The 14,478-nt window shown below is 51.9% G+C and overlaps 1 protein-coding gene across 1 annotated transcript in view; it reads left to right on the forward strand.

Moving 5' to 3' along the window:
- BOLL (boule homolog, RNA binding protein) overlaps positions 1 to 14,478 on the forward strand; it is a 420,709-nt gene that overhangs the window by 167,814 nt on the left and 238,417 nt on the right. The window contains exon 5 of the mRNA XM_030210355.1: positions 12,776 to 12,851. Coding sequence (XP_030066215.1) covers positions 12,776 to 12,851 — 76 coding nt within the window. The remainder of the gene's footprint in view (positions 1 to 12,775; positions 12,852 to 14,478) is intronic.

Raw genomic sequence — 14,478 nt, forward strand, 5'->3', positions numbered from 1 at the left:
TACAGTGACCAGAAGGCAGGCTGTCCAAGCTACGTTGCAGACGTTGCTGGATCTCGGAGCTGTGGTTTCTATTACTCGGACTGAATGGCGCACCGGCCATTTGTGGTTCCTCAAAAAGGAGGTTTTCAGGCCCATTCTCGACCTCCGAAAAGTGAACGAGTGCCTTCGGGTTTGCCATTTTTGCATGTCGTCTGTTCGTTCGGTCATTGTGTCGGTTCAGCCAGGGGAGTTTCTCACAGCTTTGGATGTGAAAGAGGCATATGTACACATTCCTATTTGCCTGCCTTACCAGAGGTTTCTTCGCTTTGCCGTTTTGGGTCAGCACTTTAAGTTCTGCGCACTTCCCTTTGGCCTAGCCACTGCTCCTTGTACCTTTTCCAAAATTATGGTAGTAGTGGCAGCCTTCCTCCAAAAGGAGGGGACCAATCGTATCTCGACGATTGGTTGATTCGGGCAGATTCGCAACAGGACAGTCTGGCTGCCACCTCTCGAGCCCTGGAGTTTCTTCAGTCCCTCGGTTGGATGATCAACTTTTCCAAGAGCTGTTTAATTCCCTCCCAGTCATTGGAATATCTGGGGATTCTCTTTGATATGGCTCAGAACTGAGTCTTTTTACCAGAAAGCAGAAGACTCAAGCTTTGTGCCCAGGTTCGAGACATGTTGCGTTCTCTCAAGCCTCAAACCTGGGATTACATGCAGGTCCTGGGTTCTATGACAGCTACTCTAGAGGTGGTTCCATGTGCCAGGGCTCACATGCGTCCCTTGCAATGCGTGCTGCTGAATCGTTGGTCCCCTGTTTCTCAGGATTATCGTCATCTTCTGCCATGGCTTCCAATCGCGAGGGACAGCATGACCTGGTGGCTCTGCCCAACCAAACTTCAGAAGGGAATGCTCTTGGCGTTACCTCACTGGGTCATTGTAGTTACGGATGCCAGTCTCTCTGGTTGGGGGGCTCATTGTCTCCACCGGGTGGCTCAAGGTCTGTAGTCTCAGACTGAGGCTTGGAATTGAGAGCAGTGATGCTGGCTCTCCAGACATTTTGGGAGCTGCTGGAAGGTCAAGTGGTTCGAGTCCTCTCAGACAACTACTACTACTATTACTACTATTTAACATTTCTAAAGTGCTACCAGGGTTGCGCAGCGCTGTACAATTAATAAAGAAGGACAGTCCCAGCTCAAAGGAGCTTACAGTCTAAAGGACAAAAAGTGCAGTCAGTCAAGATTGAGGCAGTCTAGATTTCCTGGATAGAGGTACAATGGTTAGGTGCCGAAAGCGACATTGAAGAGGTGGGCTTTGAGCAAGGATTTGAAGATGGGCAGGGAGGGGGCTTGGCGTATGGGCTCAGGGAGTTTATTCCAAGCATAGGGTGAGGCGAGGCAGAAAGGGAGGAGTCTGCAGTTGGCGGTGGTGGAGAAGGGTGCTGAGAGGAGGGATTTGTCCTGTGAGCGGAGGTTACGGGTAGGATCGTAAGGGGAGATGAGGGTAGAGAGGTAGTTAGGGGCTGCAGATTGAGTGCATTTGTAGGTTAGTAGGAGAAGATTGAACTGTATGCGGTACCTGATCAGAAGCCAGTGAAGTGACTTGAGGAAAGGGGTGATATGAGCATATCGGTCTAGGCGGAAGATAAGACGCGCAGCAGAGTTCTGAACGGATTGAAGGGGGGATAGATGGTTAAGTGGGAGGCCAGTGAGGAGTAGGTTGCAGCAGTCAAGACGAGAGGTAATGAGAGAGTGGATGAGAGTTCGGATGGTGTGCTCAGAGAGGAAAGGGCAAATTTTGCTGATGTTATAGAGAAAGAAGCGACAGGTCTTGGCTGTCTGCTGGATATGCGCAGAGAAGGAGAGGGAGGAGTCGAAGATGACTCCGAGGTTGCGGGCAGATGAGACGGAGAGGATGATGGTGTTATCGACTGAAATAGAGAGTGGAGGGAGAGGAGAAGTGGGTTTGGGTGGAAAGACAATGAGCTTGGTCTTGGCTAAGTTCAGTTTCAGGTGGCGGTTGGATATCCAGGCAGCAATGTCGGATAAGCAGGCCGATACTTTGGCCTGGGTTTCGTCAGCATAAAGATGATATTGGAAACCATGAGATGAGATCAGCGAGCCCAGAGAAGAGGTGTAGATTGAAAAAAGAAGGGGTCCAAGGACAGATCCCTGAGGAACTCCAACAGAGAGCGGGATGGGGGTGGAGGAAGATCCATGAGAATGTACTCTGAAGGTACGGTAGGAGAGATAAGAGGAGAACCAGGAGAGGACAGAGCCCTGGAACTCAAATGAAGATAGTGTAGCAAGAAGTAAATTATGATTGACAGTGTCAAAAGCGGCGGATAGGTCGAGGAAGATGAGGATAGAGTAGTGACCTTTGGATTTGGCAAGGAACAGGTCATTACAGACTTTAGTGAGTGCCGTTTCTGTCGAGTGTAGAGGGCGAAAAACGGATTGAAGCGGATCGAGGATGGCATGAGAGGAGAGAAAATCAAGGCTGTGAATGGTGCGTTCAAATATCTTGGAGAGGAAGGGTAGGAGGGAGATGGGGCGGTAGTTGGAAGGGCAGGTAGGGTCTGGTGATGGTTTTTTGAGGAGTGGTGTGACTATAGCATGCTTGAAGGAGTCAGGGACAGTTGCAGTGGAGAGAGAGAGGTTGAGGATATGACAGATGGGGAAGGTGACAGTAGGAGAGATGGTGTTTAGTAAGTTAGTGGGGATGGGATCAGAGGGAACAGGTGGTGCATTTCAAGGAGGAAAGAAGGTGGGCGGTTTCCTCCTCGGTGATATCAGGAAAAGAGGAGAAGGAGGCCTGGGTTGGTTGGTTGAGGGAATGGGTTAAAGGGTGAAGAGGAAGAGGTGGCTTGGTAGTGAATTCGAGGTTGATCCTCGGTGATATCAGGAAAAGAGGAGAAGGAAGCCTGGGTTGGTGTAATCCGTTGGGTTGGTCGTGAGCCCTTGGGCCCTGGCCGAGGCCAGCAGGGCACCGACCCAGGCCAAGGGGAGACCGACCCACCACCGCACACCCCAGCTACACAATACCCCCTAAGCTACCCCTCCCCACAGTCCCTCAGGAAGAAGGGAAATAGGCATACAGGCGGGCCTCGTGGCCGAACCAGAACCCACGCACACAGAGCCACTCGTGCGAGCCTCACGGCTGAACTGGAACCCAATCACACACAGGGAGGGGTGAAAGAACCCAGAGGGCCCCAAGATGCCAGACACGCGCTGAACACCAGCAATAGGGCAGAGGGGGAAACAAAGGACCAGAGTGGGCCACGCCCACGCATGGGACTAGCGCAGGACAGGGGAACTAACACAGCAACCCCCCCCCCCCCCCCAGCAGGGTAGGAGCCCCAGGCAGAAGCCAGAGGACCCAGACACAAAAGGAAGGCAGAAAGCCTTTGCCTCAAACCCACTGTAGACAGAGGCACAAGGAACACAAAGGGTTAAGCTTGTAGAGCCAGCAGAGAGAGAGTGCCATAAATCAACAAACAATCAGAGAGAACGCTTCCCCTCCCGAGAGGGAGTGGGGCCCATCCAACAAACACACTGGCAGAGGCAAGAATACAATACACACATAGTACACAAAGGGTTAAACTCACTGAGCCAGCAGGCCGGGACACTGGGAAGAGAAATCCTTAAAACAAACAAACAAAGGAGAACGCTCTCACTCAGCCCAGAGCCCCGGAGGATGAGCAATGCCCAGCCCCCACTAAACAAACGAGCAGCTGACCCTGATTACAGAGCTACGCACACACACAGCAGCAGCTAACCCAGAGGGAAGGAAAAGAATACTCCAATACAACACAGATCCCTGTCAGAACCTAGAGCACGTTCTGAGAGAAACCTATCAGGCTTTCCTGTTACTACCAAGTAAGTAACGCAAAAGCAGAGAAACTCTTCAGCTGCAGGCTAAAGTACTATCCCCTGACGTCAGCACAACCCCTGGCAGCCAATCAGAAGAGACGTCCCCCCTCCCCCTCAGCCAAACCGGCAGAATCATAACAGTTGGTTGGTTGAGGGAGTGGGTTAAAGGGTGAAGAGGAAGAGGTGGCTTGGTAGTGAATTTGATGTTGATCTTATGCACCTTGTCGCGGAGTATTCAGCCAGTGATTGAGGAGAGAGTGAGGGGGGTGGGAGTGGAGGGCACTTTGAGGAGGGAGTTAAGGGTGGCGAAGAGACGACACCTCAGCGGTAGCTTACATCAATCGCCAGGGAGGCACTCAGAGAGCAGCTTTGGCCTCGGAAGTGACCAGCTTGCAGTGGTCGGAAGCCCATCTTCTCCACCTCTCAGTGGCTCACATTGCCAGTCAGAGCAGTGTACAAGCATACTTCCTCAGCCGCCATCTCCTTGATCCGGTAGAGTGGGAGTTAGCAACGGAATCCTTCTTTCTCATTTGTCAGAAGTGGGGCTTTCCAGTTATGGATCTCATGGCTACCAAACAAAACGCAAAAGTCCAGAGGTTCTTCAGCAGAAGACGGGAGGTCGACTCTGTGGTCTTAGACGCCCTGCTGCAGCCTTGGCCAGGGGCCAGTCTTCTCTATGTCTTCCCGCCTTGGCCTCTGATAGGTCATCTGCTGCATCGGATCAGACTACATCGGGGCCTGGTCATGCTTGTAGCCCCGGATTGGCTGTTTCATCCGTGGTATGCAGATTTGGTACAACTTCTTGTGGAGCCGCCTCTGAGTCTCCTGATCATTCCTGGGCTACTCCATTAAGGCCCGGTGCAGATGGAAGAAGTCTCCTGCTTTGGTTTTACGGCTTGGCTCTTGAGAGGGCACGATTGAGAAAGAAGGACTATGAGGATTCAGTGATTTGCCACTTTATTTCAAGCTCGCAAACGCTTATGCCAGGGTGTGGCGTACGTTGGATGCACGGTGTGCTGAGCATGCTTGGTCTTCTTTCAAAGCTTCTGTGTCCCAGATGCTAGCCTTTTTGCAGGACGGCTTTCAACGAGGATTAGCTTTTAACTCTCTTTGGGTGCAGGTCGCGGCCTTGGCCTGTTTGTCGGCGCTTTGCTGGTGCTTCTCTGGCTACTCATCCTGACATGGCCCGGTTTTTGAAGGGTTCTCCTCACCTTTGTCCTCCTCTTCGGCGTCCTTGTCCGTCTTGGAAGTTGAATTTGGTCCTTAGTGCATTACAGGGCCCTCCTTTTGAACTGATGGATTCCGCTTCCCTTAAAGATCTTACTTTGAAGGCAGTGTTTTTAGTGGCAATTTCCTCTGCATGCAGAGTTTCAGAATTGCAATCTTTGTCGTGTTGAGAGCCTTTCTTGCAGTTCTCAGAATCTGGTGTTTCTTTGAGAATTGTGCCTTCCATTTTGCCCCAGAGTTGTCAGCCTTTTACTTAAATCAGCCCTTTTTTCTGCCTTTCTTTCGCAGAGTGCATTTTCCGGACAATTTTCCGTTGCTGCGTCTTTTGGATGTTCGCCAGGCTTCTCCGCTATCGACAGGTGACAAATGAATTCCGTTGTTTGGATCATCTGTTTGTTTTGTTTTCTAGACCCAGGTGAGGTTTTGCAGCAGCCAAGGCGACAATCGCACGTTGGCTTAAGGAGGCCATTTTTTCAGCTTACCTGGTGAAGGGCTCCATGCATCCAGAGGCCTTGCGGGCCCATTCAACTTGGGCGCAGGCGGCTTGTTGGGTAGAAACGGGAGTTCTTTCCTTGGCGGAGATTTGTCGAGCGGCTACCTGGGCTTCTTGCCATTCTTTTGTTAAGCACTAGAGGTTTGATGTAGCGGCAAGGGAGGATGCTCGCTTTGGGGGGCGGTGCTCTCTCGGGGGGGGGGGGGGGCGGCTTCCCACCATACTTAGGGATTACTTTGGTATATCCCACCAGTTCCTGGATTCATCTGCTGCTGATGCTAAGGAAGGTAAAATTATGTCAACTGATAATTTTTTTTCCTTTAGTCGCAGCAGATGAATCCAAGATCCATACCCTTGTGCTCGCCTTGATCTCTGGGATTTACAGACTGTTGAACAGCAGAAGAAAAAGAAGTCTTCGACAGTCACAACACAGTAATCTTTACAGTTCGTTTGGATGTTGAGTGCCGTTTCACTCAAGTTTCCGTTGTTAATGTTTGTTGCCGTTTTGTTGTGAGGAGAGTGTGTATTTTTACTGTTCTCCGAGGACAAGCAGGCTGCTTGTTCTCACTGATGGGTGACGTCCACGGCAGCCCCTCCAATTGGAATCTTCACTAGCAAAAGCCTTTGCTAGTCCTCGCGCGCCGATGCGCACCGCGCATGCGTGGCCGTCTTCCCGCCCGAAACTGGCTCGTGCCGGCCAGTCTTCTTTTGTCCGCGCTCGGTACGGTCGTGTTTACGCCATTCGCGCCCCGAAAGTCGACCTCGCGCGTCTTTTTTGGACTTCGCTACGAGAAAAAAAAAAAACTATTCGGAAGGACACCTTTTCGGTCTGTTCCCCTTCCTCTATTTCTAGACTTTGCCCCATTAAGTTTTCTTTCGTCGTCGGGGTAGGCCCCTTGGCCTCGGTTCGAAGATTTTCTTCCCCTTTTTTGTGGTGCCATCTTCGCCATTACGAGTTTTGATCTCGCCGGCGCGATTTTTCCGCCCATGACATCGAAGTCTCTCAGCGGCTTCAAGAAGTGCACCCAGTGCGCCCGGGTAATCTCGCTCACTGATAGACACGCTTCGTTTCTTCAGTGTCTGGGGGCTGGGCACCGCCCGCAGGCCTGTAGTCTGTGCTCTCTTTTACAAAAGCGGACTCAGGTAGCGAGGTTGGCCCAGTGGAACGTTTTGTTCTCGGGCTCTTCGTCGACATCGGCACCGGGAGTATCGAGTGCATCAACGTCGCCAGCGTCCAGACCTTCATCCTCGGCCGCGATTGCATCGAGTGCATCGAGGCATCGACCCTCTGCATCGGGGCTGAGACATCGGAAGTCGGCGTCGGTGGTACCGGGACCTCCTCGTCTGCTGATGTCGTCGGACGGTGGTGCTTCGTCTGGAGTGCAGGTGAGGGCTGTCCATTCCCCTGCTGGTGGCGGTGAGCCTTCGGGTGGGTCTCCCCCTACCCTGAGGGCTCCTGCGGTACAGCCCCCCCGAGACCAACCTTCTTTGGCCTCGGCCCCGAGGAAGCGACGGTTGGATTCTACGTCCTTCTCGTCGGTGCCGGGAAGCTCCGGTGACATGCTTCGTCCCAAGAAGTCGAAGAAGCATCGACACCGGTCCCCTTCCCGTGTCGGCACCGAGAGCTCTGGGTCGCCGAGGGAGTCGGCACCCAGTAGGCATCGGCACCGAGAGGACCGCTCACCCTCTGTTCAAGAGGTGTTGATGCGCTCCACTATGGACAGCCCGGAACAGCCTCCACGCCCGGAACAGACTCTGACATCGACACCTGCATCGGCTTCCATGTCTTTCTCCACAGCCGCTCTGCACGAGAGTCTCCGGGCCGTTCTCCCAGAGATCCTGGGAGAGCTGTTGCGCCCTCCCCCTCCGGTACCGGGGGTGCTTGCGCCACCGGTACCGTCGAGTGAGGCGCCGGCTGGCCCCTTGCCCGGGGTGAGGTCTCCAACATCGGTGCCGCTTGCGGTACCGACTGCGGTAGCCTCCCAGGAAGGCTCCCCGACGACGTCGGCGGAGGGAGCTTCGCCAGTGCGAGCGAGGGAGTCTACCTCTCGACGCTCCCACCGTGGCCGTGGTTCCACGGAGTCGAGCCGGGCACGGCTTCAGACACAGGTCCGCGATCTTGTGTCTGATACCGATGGTGAGGCCTCGTGGGAGGAGGACATCAGATATTTCTCTGACGAGGAGTCTGATGGCCTTCCTTCTGATCCCACTCCCTCTCCTGAAAGGCAGCTTTCTCCTCCCGAGAGTCTGTCTTTCGCTTCCTTTGTCCGGGAGATGTCTACGGCCATCCCCTTCCCGGTGGTTGTGGAGGACGTGCCCAGGGCTGAAATGTTTGAGCTCCTGGACTATCCTTCTCCACCTAAGGAAGCGTCCACAGTACCCATGCATCATGTCCTCAAAAAGACATTGCTGGCGAACTGGACCAAGCCACTAAGTAATCCCCACATTCCCAAGAAGATCGAGTCCCAGTACCGGATCCATGGGGACCCAGAGCTGATGCGCACTCAGTTGCCTCACGACTCTGGAGTTGTGGATTTGGCCCTAAAGAAGGCTAAGAGTTCTAGGGAGCATGCTTCGGCGCCCCCGGGCAAGGACTCTAGAACCTTAGACTCCTTTGGGAGGAAGGCCTACCATTCCTCTATGCTCGTGGCCAAAATTCAGTCTTACCAGCTCTACACGAGCATACACATGCGGAACAATGTGCGGCAGTTGGCGGGCTTGTTGGACAAGCTCCCCCCTGAGCAAGCCAAGCCATTTCAGGAGGTGGTCAGGCAGCTGAAGGCGTGCAGAAAATTCCTGGCCAGAGGGGTGTATGACACCTTTGATGTTGCGTCCAGGGCTGCTGCTCAAGGTGTGGTGATGCGCAGACTCTCATGGCTGCGTGCCTCCGACCTGGAGAATAGGCTCCAGCAGCGGATTGCGGACTCGCCTTGCCGTGCGGATAATATTTTTGGAGAAAACGTCGAGCAGGTGGTAGAGCAGCTCCACCAGCGGGATACTGCTTTCGACAAGTTCTCCCGCCTGCAGCCTTCAGCTTCTACCTCTACAGGTAGACGATTTTTTGGGGGAAGGAGGACTGTTCCCTACTCTTCTGGTAAGCGTAGGTACAATCCTCCTTCTCGACAGCCTGCGGCCCAGGCTAAACCCCAGCGCACTCGCTCTCGTCAGCAGCGTGCGCCTCAGCAAGGCCCCTCGGCTCCCCAGCAAAAGCAAGGGACGAGCTTTTGACTGGTTCCAGCAGAGCATAGCCGACATCCAAGTGTCAGTGCCGGGCGACCTGCCAGTCGGAGGGAGGTTGAAAAATTTTCACCAAAGGTGGCCTCTCATAACCTCCGATCAGTGGGTTCTCCAAATAGTCCGGCAAGGATACACCCTCAATTTGGCCTCCAAACCTCCAAATTGTCCACCGGGAGCTCAGTCTTACAGCTTCCAGCACAAGCAGGTACTTGAGGAGGAACTCTCCGCCCTTCTCAGCGCCAATGCGGTCGAGCCCGTGCCATCCGGGCAAGAAGGGCTGGGATTCTATTCCAGGTACTTCCTTGTGGAAAAGAAAACAGGGGGGATGCGTCCCATCCTAGACCTAAGGGCCCTGAACAAATATCTGGTCAAAGAAAAGTTCAGGATGCTTTCCCTGGGCACCCTTCTTCCCATGATTCAGGAAAACGACTGGCTATGCTCTCTGGACTTAAAGGATTCCTACACGCACATCCCGATACTGCCAGCTCACAGACAGTATCTGCGATTTCAGCTGGGCACACGTCACTTCCAGTACTGTGTGCTACCCTTTGGGCTCGCCTCTGCGCCCAGAGTGTTCACGAAGTGCTTGGCTGTAGTAGCAGCGGCACTTCGCAGGCTGGGGGTGCACGTGTTCCCATATCTCGACGATTGGCTGGTGAAGAACACATCCGAGGCAGGAGCTCTACAGTCCATGCAGATGACTATTTGACTCCTGGAGCTACTGGGGTTTGTGATAAATTATCCAAAGTCCCATCTTCTCCCAGTGCAGAGACTAGAATTCATAGGAGCTCTGCTGGATTCCCGGACAGCTCATGCCTATCTCCCGGAGGCGAGAGCCAACAACTTGTTGTCCCTCGTCTCGCGGGTGCGAGCGTCCCAGCAGATCACAGCTCGGCAGATGTTGAGATTGCTGGGCCACATGGCCTCCACAGTCCATGTGACTCCCATGGCCCGCCTTCGCATGAGATCTGCTCAATGGACCCTAGCTTCCCAGTGGTTTCAGGCTTCTGGGGATCTAGAAGACGTGATCCACCTGTCCACGAGTTTTCTCAAATCCCTGTATTGGTGGATGATTCGGTCCAGTTTGACTCTGGGACGTCCGTTCCAAATTCCTCAGCCACAAAAAGTGCTGACTACGGATGCGTCTCTCCTGGGTGGGGAGCTCATGTCGATGGACTTCACACCCAAGGAAGTTGGTCCCTCCAGGAGCGCGATCTGCAGATCAATCTCCTGGAGTTACGAGCGGTCTGGAACGCTCTGAAGGCTTTCCGAGATCGGCTGTCCCATCAAATTATCCAAATGCAGACAGACAACCAGGTTGCCATGTATTACATCAACATGCAGGGGGGCACCGGATCTCGCCCCCTGTGTCAGGAAGCCATCAGCATGTGGCTCTGGGCTCGCCGTCACGGCATTGTGCTCCAAGCCACATATCTGGCAGGCGTAAACAACAGTCTGGCCGACAGGTTGAGCAGGATTATGCAACCTCACGAGTGGTCGCTCAATTCCCGTGTAGTGCGACAGATCTTCCAGGTGTGGGGCACCCCGTTGGTGGATCTCTTTGCATCTCGAGCCAACCACAAGGTCCCTCAGTTCTGTTTCAGGCCCACGGCAGACTGGCATCGGATGCCTTCCTCCTGGATTGGGGGAAAGGTCTGCTGTATGCTTATCCTCCCATACCTCTGGTGGGGAAGACTTTGTTGAAACTCAAGCAAGAACGAGGCACCATGATCCTGATTGCTCCTTTTTGGCCGCGTCAGATCTGGTTCCCTCTTCTTCTGGAGTTGTCGTCCGAAGAACCGTGGAGATTGGAGTGTTCCGACCCTCATCACACAGGACGAAGGGGTGCTTCTGCATCCCAACCTCCAGTCTCTGGCTCTCACGGCCTGGATGTTGAGAGCGTAGACTTTGCCTCTTTGGGTGTGTCAGAGGGTGTCTCCCGCATCTTGCTTGCTTCCAGGAAAGATTCCACTAAGAGGAGTTACTTCTTTCTATGGAGGAGGTTTGCCGTCTGGTGTGACAGCAAGGCCCTAGATCCTCGCTCTTGTCCTACACAGACCCTGCTTGAATACCTTCTGCACTTGTCTGAGTCTGGTCTCAAGACCAACTCTGTAAGGGTTCACATTAGTGCAATCAGTGCATACCATTACCGTGTGGAAGGTAAGCCGATCTCAGGACAGTCTTTAGTTGTTCGCTTCATGAGAGGTTTGCTTTTGTCAAAGCCCCCTGTCAAGCCTCCTACAGTGTCATGGGATCTCAATGTCGTTCTCACCCAGCTGATTAAACCTCCTTTTGAGCCACTGAACTCCTGCCATCTGAAGTACTTGACCTGGAAGGTCATTTTCTTGGTGGCAGTTACTTCAGCTCGTAGAGTCAGTGAGCTTCAGGCCCTGGTAGCCCTTGCTCCTTACACCAAATTTCATCATAACAGAGTAGTCCTCCGCACTCACCCTAAGTTCTTGCCAAAGGTTGTGTCGGAGTTCCATCTGAACCAGTCATTTGTCTTGCCAACATTCTTTCCCCGTCCTCATTCCTGCCCTGCTGAACGTCAGCTGCACACATTGGACTGCAAGAGAGCATTGGCCTTCTATCTGGAGCGGACACAGCCCAACAGACAGTCCTCCCAATTGTTTGTTTCTTTTGATCCCAACAGGAGGGGAGTGGCTGTGGGGAAACGCACCATATCCAATTGGCTAGCAGATTGCATTTCCTTCACTTACGCCCAGGCTGGGCTGGCTCTTGAGGGTCATGTCACGGCTCATAATGTTAGAGCCATGGCAGCGTCGGTAGCCCACTTGAAGTCAGCCACTATTGAAGAGATTTGCAAAGCTGCGACGTGGTCATCTGTCCACACATTCACATCTCATTACTGCCTGCAGCAGGATACCCGACGCGACAGTCTGTTCGGCAGTCAGTGCTTCAGAATCTGTTCGGGGTTTAGAATCCAACTTCACCCCCCTAGGCCCATGTTTTTTCTGTTCCAGGCTACACTCTCAGTTAGTTGGATAATTGTTAGGTCAATCTCAGTTATGTCCTCGCCGTTGCGAGGCCCAATTGACCATGGTTGTTGTTTTGAGTGAGCCTGGGGGCTAGGGATACCCCATCAGTGAGAACAAGCAGACTGCTTGTCCTCGGAGAAAGCGAATGCTACATACCTGTAGAAGGTATTCTCCGAGGACAGCAGGCTGATTGTTTTCACAAACCCGCCCGCCTCCCCTTTGGAGTCGTGTCTTCCCTTCTCTTTGTCTTGCTACATATGAGACTGGCCGGCACGAGCCGGTTTCGGGCGGGAAGACGGCCGCGCATGCGCAGTGTGCATCGGCGCGCGAGGACTATCAAAGGCTTTTGCTAGTGAAGATTCCGATTGGAGGGGCTGCCGTGGACGTCATCCATCAGTGAGAACAATCAGCCTGCTGTCCTCGGAGAATACCTTCTACAGGTATGTAGCATTCGCTTTATCTTCTCCTTTCTCTCTGCTTTGGGATGCGACCTATACTGAAGGAGCAAGCAGCTGGACGTCCAGGGTCACTGCTTACTCTTCAGTGTTCTCTATCTCCACCTGCTGGTTGGCGGATACAACCCAGCAGTTCCTGGATTCATCTGCTGCGACTAAAGGAAAGAAAATTTATCAAGTAAGACATAATTTTACCATACTATGGAAACTCACTCATACTTTTAGCCAGGCAGAGGAGTGTCATTTTTGGGCAGGCCAATTTAGTTAGGTACAGAAAAACTGCCTTCTTATCAAAGCTTTGAAATGTGTTAAATTACACAGCTATATGTATTGAAGAATTTTTCTTAGTGTCTATGGTAAATATAGATATATAAACATAATTTGCTAAGTTTTAGCAAATGATATCTATATATCTATTATTGTAAGGAGAAAGGATAAAATAATAACAGCGAATTACGAATAAATATGTTGAAATGACCTTTGAGTATATTTCTTTTTTTGTATTATTTGTAGGCTGAAAAGCTTAACTACAAGGACAAAAAACTGAACATTGGGCCAGCAATAAGAAAACAACAAGTAGGGATTCCTCGTATGTATTTTATTATTCTCTTTTCCTTGTATCATTTTTAGATTCATTTTCAATACAGAGACATCGTATCCATATATAACAAATAGAAAAATAACTTCTGCAACGACATACAAATTGATATGAATATTGAAGTCCACTAAGGTATGGTGGAGAAGAAGAAGAAAAAAATAATTGTAAAGGTAGATGCATTTGGGGGGTTCATATTTCAGTCTGTTATGGTGAATTATATCCGCGACTTTATCCAGTTGTTCCATGGGATGTACTTGGGTTGCTGAATATATCTGGATAACTTAAGGACTGTATTTTCTTCAACAAGATTTGTAGGTAGATTTTAAATAGAATATAGAGAGGGGGATTCCCACATCCAAGTCAGGAAGTGAGGAGTTCCCAAACCTCTTGTAAAATAGGTGCAGAATGGCACATCAAATTCTCTCCATGTAGAGAAACCTGCACATAGGGAAAACCAACATAGAAATCCTCTCCCTCCACCCCAGCATGTAGCCTTGGGAGCAGCTGTCTAAAAATCACTGCTCACTTTGTAGAGGTCCAGCCTTCCTGATGCCAGCTCTCACCACAATCAAGGCCTTATTCATGATGCCAGCTGTTCCCTCCCCACCTCTGTTATGAAGATGCATTCCATGACGGGCTCCATCCTCCCCCTCCCAAGCATAAAAGAACCCAAACCCTGCTGTAAAGGCCAACATGTGGCAGCCCCCTCGCAGACACACAGCCTATTTAAATAAGCCCTCCCAGCAGCACCTCAAGTCTGTCACATTCCCCTAGCTTACTGGGAGTCCGTGTTGTCTGGTAGGGTAGGAGCAATGCCAACTTGCTCCCAACTTTGAAGTTTGGGCTATCCAAAATGGTCACTGAGACCTCTAAAAGTAACATCACGGTGTTACTAGTAGGGGTAAGGCTTCCATATGGGTTATAAGACCAAGGATCAAAGTGACACCACACTGATAACACCCCTGTCCTCAAATGTTTGAGCTCCTGGACTGTCCTTCGCCACCTAAGGAGTCATCCATTGTTCCTCTACATAATGTCCTCAAACAGACATTGTTTAGGAACTGGATGAAACTATTATCTAACCCCACCATTCCTAAGAAGGTTGAATCCCAGTATTGGATTCACAGGGACCCGGAGTTGATGAGGGCCCAGTTGCCTCATGACTCTGGAGTTGTGGATTCCGCTCTCAAGAGAGCCAAAAATACGAGAGATTTCGCTTCGGCGCCCCCAGGACGGGAAGCTCGGACTTTGGACTCGATTGGGAGGAAGGCCTACCAGTCAGCTATGCTCATCTTCATAATTCAGTCTTACCAGCTCTACATAAGTATTCACTTGCGGAACAATGTGAAGCATCTGGCGGACTTGGTCAGTCAGCTCCCTTCGGAGCAGGCCAAGCCTTTTCAGGAGGTGGTCAGGCAGCTGACGGCGTGTCGTAAATTTTTGTCCAGGGGAACTTACGATTCTTTTGATGTAGCGTCCAGAGCCGCTTCTCAGGGTATAGTGATGCGCAGACTCTCATGGCTGCGTGCCTCTGACCTCGACAATCAGGTCCAGCAGCGGCTTGCGGATGTTCCTTGCCGGGAGGGATAATATTTTTGGTGAGAAAGTTGAGCAGGTG

Source organism: Microcaecilia unicolor, chromosome 7 (genome assembly GCF_901765095.1).
Source record: "Microcaecilia unicolor chromosome 7, aMicUni1.1, whole genome shotgun sequence".
NCBI classification, from domain to species: Eukaryota; Metazoa; Chordata; class Amphibia; order Gymnophiona; family Siphonopidae; genus Microcaecilia; species Microcaecilia unicolor.